Raw genomic sequence first — 14,756 nt, forward strand, 5'->3', positions numbered from 1 at the left:
TGAGTTTTGAACTCAAGACCTTCCACTTGGCTAGGCATGCACTCTATCACTTGACCAGTACCCCAGTCCTTCTTGCTTTAGATATTTTTAAAAAATAATAGGATTTGGCATTTACTCTCTGGCAGGTTGGACCCTGATCCTCCTATTTGTAGTTCCACAAATGGGAACAGCATAGCTGGGATGATAGGTTTATACAACACTGTCTAGCTTTTTTACTGAGTGACATAGGAATTGCATACTTTTTGCCCTGGCTGACCTGGAACATGATCTTCCCAATCTCTGCCACTTGAGTGGCTAGGATTGCAGACAGGAGGCACCAATCTAATACAAAAAAAGAATTTAAGGTAAACTTTATTAAAACCCAGACAATTGCTAAAGGTCCACTGTATAGAAATGTATTTACTTATTTTTGGTAACTTTAAAAAACTACATATTTGGTATGATCCAAACTGCCATGTTTTGTTACTTTGTTTCAAGGTGTTTTTAGTCTGGTGTCATGCATTGTTGGGGTCAACTTTTGACAACTAAGAATTCCCTCCCAGCAGACTGCCAATTTCTTATCCTTCTGGGTAATTCATAAGAAACATGACTCAGATCCTAAATAAAGCAACATTTCTGTCTTCATTTTGTTGGCCTACATTCAGAGTAGCATAAGAAGAAAGCATTTGGCCTAAATCAGTGTTGTGATGCCATCTTTATCCCTTATGCTCCTTTTTCACAGCTTTTGTTTCCTCTGTCTTGAGCCATTTTCATTCAACTGTGCTAGAGATAGCAGCATATAAGTACATCTAAGTTCTTCCAAGAATTCAGTCTTCAGAAGCATATACCAAATTATTACTCAGACTGACTTTTATTTTCAGTGCAAACAATCCAGGTTAGCAGTTATATAAATTTATATAAATTTTTACTGTTGCTTCCTACAAAGAAAATATTTTTAAATTCTTTAAAAAATATTAGAGCATGTTGATAGTTTTCAACTCAGGGCTTTAGGGTGGTGTTTTTTGTTTTTTATCACGAAGCTATGCTTCCTGCCATGTTTCCTTCTTTTTGTTGTTGTTTTTCTGTTTTTATTTTGTTGTAAAGAATAGGTTCTTGTTTCCCACTCAGGCGCATGCCTGAGCCCCATGTTCACCTACTTTAGGCTTAGCATAATTTCTAAGGTCACAGGCATGTACCACTGTGTCCAGCTTCCCTACATGGAGATGGAGTCTCACTAGCTTTCTAATCTGAGCTTCCCACACAACTTAGATTGACAGATGTACACCACTGTGCTTATCTGTAGGCTGAGAAAGGGTCTTATGCATGTTTCACCCTGGGCTAATTTGAACCATGATCTTCCTGTTCTCAGCTTCCTGAGTAGCTAAAATTTTAGATGTCATATGGCTTTAATTCTTAAATACCTTTTTAAATGTTCCAGGATTTGTAATTTATGTGTGTGGATGCATACATACATACATACATACATAGAAACATGATTCTATGGGGTTGTTTAAGGGGAGAAGGAACAGAGGGAAATAGACTGAGAGTGAATAATTTCAAAATATATTACAGCTATGTATGAAGATGACATAAGGAACCATAGTGAAAGCTGTTGATCAATGGGGTTTGTAGGGATGTGGAAAGAGAAAGAAGTTTGGTTTGATTAAAATATATGTGTATGTATGTATATATGTGTCTATAGGTCTATATGTCTATGCATACATATACATATATATATGTATGTGTGTCTGACATGCCATCATGAAACCCTTGGTACAATTAACATACATTATATTTAATTTTCTTATTTTAAGATATTAGCTCTTTTCTCATTTTTGTTTGTTTGTTTTGCCAGTCCTGGGCTTGGACTCAGGGCCTGAGCATTGTCCCTGGCTTCTTTTTGCTCAAAGCTAGCACTCTACCACTTGAGCCACAGCACCATTTCTGGCCATTTTCTATATATGTGGTGCTGGGGAATCGAACCCAGGGCTTCATATATACGAAGCAAGTTACTGTTGCCACTAGGCCATATTCCCAGCCCCAATTAACATACATTAAAAAAGAAAATAACTAACAGTAAAGTAAAACAGTCTCTGGGAACAGGTATCAGCAAGAAGGGGGAAGGATTACAGAAAGGATGATGAGGATGAATATGTTTATTTCCATGTATGAAAATAGAACAGTGAATCTTGTTGAAATTGCTTTAAGAAGGGGGAAGGGAGATAGATGAGGGATAGTGATTGACAGGGATGCATCTAATAGGAATACGTTGTTATCTATGAAAATGTTACAATGAACACCTTTTATTTTTTGTCCCCTTTCTAATGATTTGCTAGAAATGAATATCCTTTTTTTGTGTTCTTAATGTTTTTTTCTGTATTATTAATGTTTTAAAATATACGTAGTTTAAATCAGTTTTTAAGTCTAATTTGCTGCCAGATTTCCCTCATTTTTTTTTCCTGTGTACAACATGCTTCCCTCACTGATGTACTTTTTCACTTCCCTTGTCATAGCACTGCGTGCATGTCTTGAACTCAGGGCATGGACACTGTCCCTTGGCTTATTAGCTCAAGGCAAGCACTCTACCATTTGACCTACAGCTCCACTTATGGCTTTTTTAGTGGTTAATTTGATACAAGCATCTCATAGACTTTTCTGCCTGGGCTGGCTTTGAACCTTCAGCCTCAGATCTCAGCCTCATGAGTAGCTAGGATTATAGGTGTGAGCCACCAGCACCCAGCCCGCGCAAGACTTTAAAAAAAAAAAATACCCCATTAAAATAACAAATCCCCAGCCAAATTTTCTCTTCTGTGTTTCTAAGGCTTCTGATTGAACCTGTATTTATATTCTCTTTTACTTCTTGATGTTATCACTTGATTCTTAATTGTTCCTCCCTTATTTTATCTCTTATGACATCTACTCTACATTTTCCCTTCTCTCCGTAAGAACTCCTCTTTCATGATGGATATTAAACCTTAGTGTAGGACAATGACTAAATTATAAAAGGACCTCCAAATCTTTAAATTCTCCACCATGTTGTTTTGTATTGGTAAAAAGAAGTTCTATATCTCAGCCAGGGCCATCTTTTTCCTTTGTTGCTTCAGATATCCTACTTTCGAAAGAATCTTTCCTGAGCCAACAATATCAATAGACACTATTCCTAATCCTATAATTGTAAAATAAATGAAGAGACTTTGAACTTGTTTTTCAACAGGGAATATACAGGTTTTGCACTTACTATTTTGTGTGGGCCAACGTATGGTGCAAGAAGTTTCAAAAATGGAAAATTCTCACAGCTTTCCTTTGAGACAGGAAAATATATTTTCTAACTTTAATCATTAATGTGTTAAACTCTGTCATACCATGATACTCTACTAAGTGTTGAAGAATCAAAATGATCTCAACTGTTAGACCCTGTCCACAAATATCTTATTACTAGTAGAGAAAAGAAATGCATACAAAAAGAAGTTAACAATACAAGATCTTCTCATATGTCCTTCTGTAAGTACACTTATAGTATAGAACAAGCAATGTCTTTTTTCCCTTATGAGCAATGTCTTATGTCTTATGTATATAAGAGAGAAGAGACACACAGTTGAACTCAAGTACTTTGCAAATTTTTCTAAAATGATTAGATGGAATCTTTCCTAAAAGAGTCTTGAAATCAAGGACTCACACTGCCACCTAGTGTATGTGCTCTCAGTTGGCCCTCTACCACTTATGGCATACCTCTAGTCCAGCATTTTGCTGGTTAATTGGAGAAATCTCCTAGACTTTTCTGTGCAGGCTGAAGGATTATAGGTAGAATTGACTAGAGTCTAGCTTAGATTGGGTGTCTGTCTCTGTCTCTGTCTCTGTCTCTCTCTCTCTCTTTCTCTTGGCTTTCAATAAAGGGGTTTGAATTCAGGGCCTAGGTGCTGTCCCTTAGCTTTTTCACTCAAGGATGGCACTCTACTACTTGTGCCACACTTTAATTTCTTGCTTTTTTTGGTTAATTGGAGATGAGTCTCCTGGGCTGGCTTGGAACCTTCATCCTCAGATCTCAACCTCCTGAGTAGCTAGGATCACAGGTGTGAACCACCAGCACCTGACTCAACTGATTCTTAAAGTTCACCAAAATTACTAATTAGAGAAGGGAAGAGAATATATCTTGAGCAAAGAAAGGACATAGCAATGGATACCAAGGAGGAAAAGCACAGGGTATGTTTATAGGACATGGAGTTGAGTCTGGAGGGCATTTACAAATTTGAATAGGTTTCCAATATTATATATTAAACACACAGTTTACGTAGTATCCTTTTTGAAACTTTTAATACATATACTAACTATGCATAATTACACATTGGTGTGTATACTTTCTTATTTTACTTTTCAGTATATCATAGGCAGCTTTCCATGAGTCTACCTCAAAATAGAACATCAGAACAGTTTGGGATATGATCATAGGGCAGTCCATCAGATGGATGAAAACAAATTAAACTTTACAAAACACTCAGAACTATGAAAAGGAAAGAGATGTGTTAGATGATTTTCTAACATACAGCCAGAAAATTTGGTTTTTATAATACCACTTTCTGGCTCCCTTTCCTAGCCAGCCACCTCATCTTATTCTTGATTTCCCTCAATACGACAGGCATGCTCAGTTTTTTCTTAAATCTCTGAAGCAAACTTCAGGTATATCAGACTTGTGCCAGTGTGGATTTCTGTTGTAAGTCCTACTTATTTTTAAGTTACAGAAAAATTAATTTATTGTAATAATTAAGTCATATACATAATAGTATTATCTTCTACTTCTTTTTCCTTCAAGGAAATTATGGAGGAATATATTTATTTGATAAAGTGGGGGTTGACAGACTAGGATATGACCCTAAGTCTATGGTCTAGTCTATTGGATAAATTGTGAAGTTTTATTGGAATATACTCACGTTTGTTTATGTATTATTTTTTCTATGATTGATTTTTTTTTGTTCTTGTTTTTAGTGGTTGTGGGGCTTGAACTCAGAGCCTGGACTCTGTCCCTGAGTTCTTTTGCTCAGGGCTAGCACTCTACCACCTTGAGTCACAGTTCTACTTCCAATTTTTGAGTGGTTAATTGGAGATAAGAGTCTCATAGGGACTTTCTGCCTGGGCTAGCTTCAAACTGATCCTCAGATTTCAGCCTCCTGAGTATCTAGGATTACAGGCTTAAGCCACCAGCTCCTGGCTGTATGATTGATTTTTTCAGCATCATGGTAGAGTTATAATAACAAATCTTGAAATAAAGCTGACCATTGTAATAGAATAACAAGTTAAACAACAAAAATCACTGGGGAATGATGAAACTACTGCCAGATTTAAAAAGAGAGAGAGAGAGAGAGAGAGAGAGAGAGAGAGAGAGAGTGTGTGTGTGTGTGTGTGTGTGTGCGCGCGCGCGCGCGGGCATGGGCCAGTCCTACAGCTTAAACCCAAGGCCCAGGTGCTGTCCCTGAGCTTTTTTGTTGAAGGCTAGCACTTTTCCACTTGAGCCACGGCCTCACTTTGGGCTTTTTAAAAGCAGTTTATTGGAGATAAGAGTCTCATGGACTTTCCTGCCCAAGCTGGTTTTGAACTACAGATCTCAGTCTCCTGAGTAGCTAGGATTATAGGCATGAGCTACTGGCCCCTGGTGAGAGTACTAGCTTTTGAACTGTGACCTCAGAATCTAAAAATATGAATCTAAAAATAATATGTTTTGGGTAATAAAGGATAGGATCTCTTAAAGAACATAAAATATGGGCTGGGAATATGGCTTAGTGGTACAGTGCTTGCCTAGCATGCATGAAGCCCTGGGTTCGATTTCTCAGCACCACATAAACAGAAAAAGCCAGAAGTGGTGCTGTGGCTCAAGTGGTAGAGTGCTAACCTTGAGCAAAAAGAAGCCAGGGATAGTACTGAGGCCCTGGCCCCAGGACTGGCAAAAAAATAACCCACATAAAATATAACTCAGCCTTTATTTTGTGTTTAAAAACAATTTAGTGCCTCACATGTGTCAGGCAGTGGAGGACTGATGAGAGCTCTCCTTCATGTTTAAAAAATAATAAATTTATTTCCTACAGGTGAAGTTATAAATCCTTCCTAAAAAGGAATTAAAAAAGAAATAGTGTCTCCTACCCTCCACTCCAGGTTTTAAATGTGACATTTTCAAATAGAATTTTTTTTTCTTTTCCATAGAGCCTGCTGATTATGAAAACGGATGTGACTTTCAGATTCATCCTGAGTGAAGCATGAGTCCAAATGTTCCTCTGCTGAATGATTACAAACAAGACTTTCTTCTGAAGCGCTTCCCACAGACTGTTCTGGGAGGCCCTCGTCTCAAATTAGGCTATTGTGCCCCTCCTTATATATACGTTAATCAAATTATCCTCTTCCTGATGCCATGGATTTTAGGTGGACTAGGAACACTTTTGTATCAACTAGATGTTCTAAAAGACTACTCTGCAGCAGCTCTTTCAGGTGGATTAATGCTTTTCACTGCATTTGTTATCCAGTTAGCAAGTTTATATGCCAAAACAAAATCAGCAACAGTAGAACGAATACTAACCACAGATATTTTAGCAGAGGAAGATGATCATGAATTTACCAGCTGTACTGGGGCAGAGACTGTCAAATTTCTGATTCCTGGCAAGAAAAATGTAGCCAATACAGTGTTCCATTCTGTTCTTGCTGGGTTGATGTGTGGTCTTGGAACATGGTATTTGCTCCCAAATAGAATAACCTTGCTATACGGCAGTACTGGAGGCACTGCTCTACTCTTTGTCTTTGGATGGATGACACTATGTATAGGAGAATATTCATTAATTGTAAACACAGCTACAGAGACTGCGACTTTCCAAACCCAGGACACTTATGAAATCATTCCTCTCATGAGACCGCTTTATATTTTTTTCTTTGTTTCTGTGGATCTTATACACAGGTAAAAGCCTATCAGATTCTTTATACCAGATAAGAGGGTTCTTTGTAGTTAAAAATAATAAATCTGTTACTTAAAAATCAAGATCTGGCCACTGGGGGGTAAGTTGTTTTGATTAATATTTTAGGACTGGTCTCTAAAAATTCATATTATAAAGCACTTGTTAAATCTTACTGAAGAAACAAGATGAAACAAAATATCCTTTTAAATATAATAAGCAAGTTTGCAATCATGTTCTTTACTTTAAATAATCAGTATTAAAAAACAAAAGAGCCTGACTGGACCCTGGGACAAGAAATGAAACTTTCTGGGACAGGGGTAAATTTAAAATTTATACACATAAACATTATATTAAGATTGAATAAACTTTACATGCATAGAAAATATATTTCTAATTTTCTTATAAGAATAATATACAGAAGGAATTTTGATTTTTAAATTATAGAGTAAAAAGAATTTTAAAAATAATTTACAAAATTTCTTAATACTACCATTTCCTTACCTTTTCTAAATCTGACTTTTCTTTTTCTATTTCTGTAGATTGCAGCTTTCTCTTTCCCAGGTTAGTGTCCAGGTAGAAATGTACAAAAATGTTATACATTGAATGTTTATTCCCTGCAAAAGCCATATATTGAAGTTCAAAATCCCAATGAAATGTTATTTGGAGATGGAGGTTTTGAGAACTAATTAGGTCATGAAGGTGGGACCCTAGTCTAATGGGATTAGTAACCTCCTAAGAAACAGCAAGAAGGCAGCCATCCATAAGCCAGGAAAGAAGTCCTCACCAGAACTTGAATACTGACAGCCTGATCCTGGACTTCTAACCTCCAGAACTGTGAGAAAATAAGTTTCTGTTGTTTAAATCATCCCATCTAATGTTATTTTGTGATAGCAGCCAAAATTTAAGATTTTAGTACTGAGAAGTAAGACGCTGCTATAACAAATTCCTTACAACTGGGTAATGTGTGGAAGATGGAAGTGTGTTGGCATACCTGCTAGAAATTGAGTCATTAAGGGTAATTGTAGTTATGCCTCAGATGAACATGTTCTTGGAAACTGGAAGAAAGGTAATCCTTGGTATAAAATGGAAACAGCTTTGCTAAACCATGCTGGTGTTTTGTACAAGTTTAGAGTTTGTAGGAGATTAAATTGGATTTTTAGGTAAGGAGAATGTAAAGGAAAGTGAAGAAATAAATAGCTTGGTTCTTCCTGTTTAAAGTAAAAGGCAAAACAAGAAAGATTTAAGAGTTAAGAAAAAAATGATGATTTGGAAATTTACCATCTATACTGTTGTAAAACATGGAAAGTGATGAGAGTATCAAGGATGTGACTGGATTACCACATAAAGCACACATGGGATTATGTGAGCAGAAACACTATCAATTTAAACTGAAAAGGGTGGAGACAGAAAGAAATAAAGGAAGGCTATTGAACTTCTTGGATTTCACAAGATGAGATGCCAGAACTGCCCATCTATAAATGTGTGCTATTCTTCAAGAAAAGGGAAGAAACACTGCCCAAAGTGACTGAAAGACTTTCAGTTTCCACAGGCCAGATGACCTCTACCCCAAGCCTTGGTGGCAGGACTACTGAGTACAGAACTCTTCGTTTTTAAGGCTTATTCTTAAGCCTTAAGATCTAAGAATTTGCCTTGCTACATTTGGGATTTGCTTGTGACCCATCATCCCTTTTTTCTTATGTCTCCTTTTTGGGGTGAGTGTGTTCGTCCCATGCGAGCTCCATTATTATATTTTGGCAATACTTAACTAGTTTCACAGGTTCTCAGCTGGAAAGGGATTTTGTTGTTCCAAAGATGGATTGTACCTCAGCTTTATCCATATCTAATTTAGGTGATAGAGTTTATATGACTTTAGAGTTAAGCTGGACAAGTTAAGACTTTGGGCACTATTGAGACATAATGAATGTATTGTGACTGAAAAAAGGACATGAATTTGGAGATAAGGTAGGGATGGTATGTTAAGGATTGAAAAGTCTCTTTTCTACCACGTAACCTCAAATTCTTGTGTAGACACCACAGCCCTGAGTGTGATGTTACTTGGAAATAGGGCCCTTCAAAGGTTATTAGTTTATAAAAGGCACCTCAGTCTGAAGGAATCAGTCCCTCAGACCAATAAGAAGTGACATATAATGGCTTGATTTCTCTGCTATGAGAATAGTAATAAGGGAAGAAAAAAAAGTAAGCCAGGAAAAAAGCTCTTACCAAAACCTGATCATACAGGCATTAGGACCTTCAACTTCCAACTTCCACAAATGTAAGAAAATAAATGCCTGTTGTATTTTGTTATGGAAGCCCAAACTAAGACAAGACATTTAAAAATACTTAAAGACAGTTTGTATACTGAAACTGACCTCAAGTTTTGGTTTCCTATTCCTTAACTTCTAATTGTGCTACATTGTGGATGAGAGGGCAATGTAATACAAATACATAATTCTCCATTTAGTCCAGTCCAGTATGTTGCTCATTAATTGGACTTTTGCTCTTGGACTTTTCTGCCTAGACTGGCTTCATACCAAGATCCTCAAGTCTCAGCCTCCTGACTAGTGAGTATTATAGGCATGAACCACTAGTTCCTGGCTTATAATTGATTTCTTAATATCACCACCATTTACTAACTAAGATATACCACAAATAAATCTTGATTAAAAAAATTAGCATTAAAATGTGCTTAGGTGTGTGTATGTTTTCGTTTTTTGAAAGATGCAAGTTGCTAAGGTTATTTTCAGAACATAAATTCTTAAGTTGATATCTGATTATACCACATTTGAAATTAGGAATTATATACCGATCAACAATATACCTTTGTATTTAAAGTAGAGTCCTAAACTCTTTTAATTTTAAGAAATCAAAAGTTAATTTTTCATTTTGTTGCTTTGACTTTCTATATTACTTCCCTGTAATGAAAGAGCATAAAAGGTTTCTTTCTAAATTTTGTTGTTTAATACACTGTTTTAATATTTAAAGTTTGATAGTTATGGTGATTATTTTTACAGTATGTAAAAAACCAAAGTCTCCTATCTGTGTATGTGTGTTGTGGGCTTGAACTCAGGGCCTGGGCACTGTTCTTGAGCTTCTTTTGCTCAAGGCTAGTGCTCTACCACTTGAGCTATAGCACCTCTTCTAGCTTTTTTTCTGAATAGTTTATTGGTGATAAGAGTCTCACAGACTTTCTTGCCCACACTGGCTTTGAGTCATAATCTTCAGATCTCAGCCTCTTAAGTAGGTAGGATTACATGTGTGAGCTTCCAGCACCTGGCTCCCATATCTGTTCTTAAAGAATAATATGATCAGTTTACCTCTTGTTTCATTTTCAGAAAAATATACCCAAATAAAAAAGAATTAATGGGCTGGGGATATAGCCTAGTGGCAAGAGTGCCTGCCTCGGATACACGAGGCCCTAGGTTCGATTCCCCAGCACCACATATACAGAAAACGGCCAGAAGCGGCGCTGTGGCTCAAGTGGCAGAGTGCTAGCCTTGAGCGGGAAGAAGCCAGGGACAGTGCTCAGGCCCTGAGTCCAAGGCCCAGGACTGGCCAAAAAAAAAGAATTGAGATAACAATATAGCTAAACATGAATAAAATACACACACTTTAATTATGGAGAGTGGGCAGAAAAATCAAATTGTTTCTTGGGTTCATTTCAGAAAATTTAAGAGAAAGCTAGAGAGCTGCACCCCATAGTTTATGAATTTTCTCTCCCTATACTTTACTCTACATAATATATGTAAAGTATGTGTATATAGTCTATAGCCTGTATATATAATTACATATACATTTATAGTTTTAAAAGATTTTGTACGTTTTGTTTTGTCAGCACATGCATGAATAAAATTTAGCTACTTAGCTCAGGGACTTAGGAATTATTTGGCTGAGTGATACACATTTACATCCCTATAGCCACTGTACAGACTACTTTTATAGCATGTGAATCTTAGTGTTCAGAATTTGGAATATTTTTATAGTTGTTAGTTTCAAATCTTTTTTTTTTTTTCTTAAGGACTGACTTTTCTCTTTTTTGCCAGTCCTAGGGCATGAACTTAGGGCCTGAGCACTGTCTCCCTTGCTTCTTTTCGCACAAGGCTAGAACTCCACCACTTGAGCCACAACACCACTTCGGGCTTTTTCTGTTAATGTGGTGCTAAGGAATTGAACCCAGTTTCATGCATGCTAAGTGAGTGCTCTACCACTAAGCCACATTCCCAGCCCAGGAATTACTTTTTTTTTTTTGCCAGTCCTGGGCTTGGACTCAGGGCCTGAGCACTGTCCCTGGCTTCTTTTTGTTCAATGCTAGCACTCTGCCACTTGAGCCACAGGGCCACTTCTGGCCATTTTTTATATATGTGGTGCTAAAGAATTGAACCCAGGGCTTCATGTATATGAGGCAAGCACTCTTGCCACTAGGCCATATTCCCAGCCCAGGAATGACATTTTTTAACCCTAGAAAATTCCTATTATATTTTCAGAAACATTAGATTTAGACATTTTCCCCATAAAAAGAGCCATATTCATCATCTAATTGAATCTATGTTGTATATGCAAGAAAAAATATTTTTACTTGGTATACTTATAGTTTATATATTTATGTCTAATATTCTTATAATTGTTTATGAAGATACTGTTTATATTGTGCTTTTGTTACTTAAGAGCAAAAGGATTTAGAGATAGAACCTAATTTTGATAAATTTCCTGAATTTACATTATTTTTTCACAAATCCTATGAGTATATAAGAGGAGTATTGTCTTTTTAAAACAACAACTGTATAAATCTGCATGCTTTCCTTGACCTTCCTTGGCTTGCTGTGGAGCTTGATTTTTGTTGTTGTTAATTACTTTGAATACTTTTTTCTTAGAATGAAATGAACTCTAAAATTACAGAAAATATTGTCCTCTAATATAGTATCATTAATTTTCTCTCCACTTATAACAATTTGCAGGACATACATTATGAGGTACTATAATTTGCTGCAGTCCTGGCATCTCTGGGCAGACATGTCTATACATTATATTCATAGTTGCTATACATTTACTTCAACAAACCTTTAGCTGGGTAAATATTATAAAAGTTGTCTTTCTCTTTGAAACTTAGGTATCATCAGCTACCATTATGCGATAAATTTTGAACTTTAGTTTTCTCTTAAGGCCTTTTGTAATCCATACCTGCTCTGACATGATTGAGTGTTTAATTAACCTTATTCCATAATATTGGCAGTATGTTGATTCAGCATTTTCCCTATGCTTTAATTTTTGTATTAAATTATTTGAAACAATTTTAATAATTTTATATTTAACTATAAAAGTTCAATACTAAGTGTCAGTTTTTCTATTTAGTGTAGCCCTACTCTATAAGGAAATTATATTGTACAAGTTTGTGTTCTCAAAACCACACCCTTGCTTGTACAAATTGCTAAATTTAGCTCTTGTTGCCTAAGATTCTGAGATCTGAGAAGAGGGCAGTACAATACAGAGAATAGGAATAAGGCAAGAACTTCATTTTCTTTGCCACCTACTAACATATGAATGTTATTAAGACTTTGGCTTTTCCTAAAGTTACTTGCAATTTTAAATTCTTAAAAATCTCATATGTTTAACAAATTTCTCTGTTCAATTTTATCACTATATGGTGATGGCTTTGCACATCTAAATCTATATGTCCTCTATAGCTCTCACATAATTGATGTAGTGTCAGATATGTATAGATTGTAAGTTAGAATGAGGACCTTTCTCTAAGGATTTTTTTCCCTCCCTCTGTTTTCTTTTTGTGTATTTTTATATGACTTAAATGTTTTCTTTTTCTTGTAGATTTGTTGTAAATATTCCAGCTCTAGAACAAATGAATCAGATTTTACACATCTTGTTTATATTTTTACCCTTTCTGTGGGCACTCGGGATTCTGCCCCCACCTGATGCACTTTTCTTATGGGCAGTGGAACAGGTTTTACAGTTTGGCCTTGGAGGCTCACCTATGTCAACCCGCCTGAGGTAATAATTTAATAAAGAAATTTTATATAAATTTCCTAAAGAACATGTTTCTTTTCTAGTAAATCCCTTCTTTCTTTCTCTAGGTTACTGGTAATGTTTACCATTTCTGCTGGAACAGCTGTAACATCATATTTCATTCCCAGCACTGTTGGTGTGGTGCTTTTCATGACTGGACTTGGATTCTTACTGAGCCTTAACCTGAGTGACATGAGTATTGTCTTCAAACACAGTGTGACCAGACATGGAGTAGAAACCAAATCTCAGCCTTTTCCTGGGTATTCAGAAAAACAGTTTACATGGAAGCAGTGCATCATGTACATCATTATTTTAGTCCTGGCGCTCTTAGAAACAAGTTTGCTTCATCATTTTGCTGGTTTCTCACAGATTTCCAAAAACAGCATCCAAGCTACTATTGGCTATATTTTGGTGATAATACTTATAATATTGTGGATATTTAGGGAAATTCAGAGTGTCTATATCCTTGGAATTTTCCGAAATCCTTTCTATCCAAAAGATGTGCATACAACTGTGACTGTATTCTTAGAGAAGCAAACAAATCTCTTGAAGATTGGTATTATCAGACGGATTTTGCTAACCCTAGGTAGGAAGATAAAAGCACCTAATCTTGTGTTATAAACTATTTTGGAAGTATTTTTTTAAGCGTGATTAAGCTCTCACTTGTGTGGTATTATTCTGTATACAAATGATTTTTCTTTTTATGTTAGCATCAGTTGTATAAAGGTATTTCTTTTTTTTTTCTTTTTATGCCAGTCCTGGGGCTTGAATTCAGGGCTTGAGCACTGTCCCTGAATTCTTTTTGCTCAAGGCTAGCACTCTATCACTTGAGCCACAGCCCCACTTCTGGCTTTTTCTATATATGTGGTGCTGAGGAATTGAACCTATGGCTTCATGTATGCGAGGCAAGCACTCTACCACTAGGCCATATTCCCATCCCCAAGGGTATTTCATTTTAACACAGCCATTTAGGTGTACAAAATGATGCATCTTGATCAGAATCACTCCATCATTTTCCCTCCTCTCACCTCTTCCCAAAGCAATCTCTACACATTTCTTTGTCCCATGTTCACACATATAACTACATTATTTTGACTATATTCACCCCTCAACTAGCACTTACATCCTAGCCAGGACATGTTTCTGCTTCCTAATACTTATTTTTGTTAAATGCATGTTAATTGTTCAAAGGGGTTTACCATGGTATCTCACACACGGATATACCATACTTTAGTCAGAGTGATTATATAGATATTTTATAGAGAAAATACACACATATGTAATAATGCTACACCATACAGTGCCTATATTACATCCTGACTCAGATTCCTTCTGACAAATGCTCAAGTGGTATTGCTATATTGTAGTGTTCAAGTTCCAATGAGGTATTTATATATTCATTTACATAGTAGTTATACTGGTTTATTTTCCTGCCAATGGTGTATTAGAGTTCCTTTTTCTCACATCCATGCCAACATGTGTTGTTTATGTTCTTGACAGTGGCCATTCTGACTGTAGTAAGATGGAATCTCAATGTCATTTTGACTGTTTCCTTTAGGGTGAAAGATGTTGAGTGTTTTGGTATTCATTGGCCATTCTGAGAAGAATCTGTTTGAGCTTATCTATATTTTATCAATTAGGTTACTGACTCTGGGAGTTTAGTATTTTAAACTCCCTGTATATTCTTGGTGTGCATCTTTTCAGATGTATATATCTGGTTACACATCTTGTCAGATGTATAAATCTGGTAATACATCTTGTCTGATGCGTAGCTAGCAAAGACTATCCAGTAGCTGTCTTTGCAGCCTAATGGTGTGCACAAACTGCTTGATGCAG

At 36.3% G+C, this 14,756-nt stretch overlaps 1 protein-coding gene across 5 annotated transcripts in view; it reads left to right on the plus strand.

Moving 5' to 3' along the window:
* Pcnx4 (pecanex 4) overlaps window positions 1-14,756 on the plus strand; it is a 35,636-nt gene that overhangs the window by 2,296 nt on the left and 18,584 nt on the right. The window contains exons 1-5 of one of the 5 annotated variants that reach the window (XM_048362156.1): window positions 6,813-6,910; window positions 7,448-7,469; window positions 9,427-9,469; window positions 12,726-12,905; window positions 12,989-13,506. In XM_048362156.1, coding sequence (XP_048218113.1) covers window positions 12,757-12,905; window positions 12,989-13,506 — 667 coding nt within the window. In that variant the 5' untranslated portion in view covers window positions 6,813-6,910; window positions 7,448-7,469; window positions 9,427-9,469; window positions 12,726-12,756. Of the gene's footprint in view, window positions 1-5,929; window positions 6,911-7,447; window positions 7,470-9,426; window positions 9,470-12,725; window positions 12,906-12,988; window positions 13,507-14,756 lie in introns of those variants that run through there. The other 4 variants (XM_048362155.1, XM_048362153.1, XM_048362152.1 and 1 more) reach the window with 4 other exon arrangements.

This window comes from Perognathus longimembris, chromosome 14 (genome assembly GCF_023159225.1).
Source record: "Perognathus longimembris pacificus isolate PPM17 chromosome 14, ASM2315922v1, whole genome shotgun sequence".
NCBI classification, from domain to species: Eukaryota; Metazoa; Chordata; class Mammalia; order Rodentia; family Heteromyidae; genus Perognathus; species Perognathus longimembris.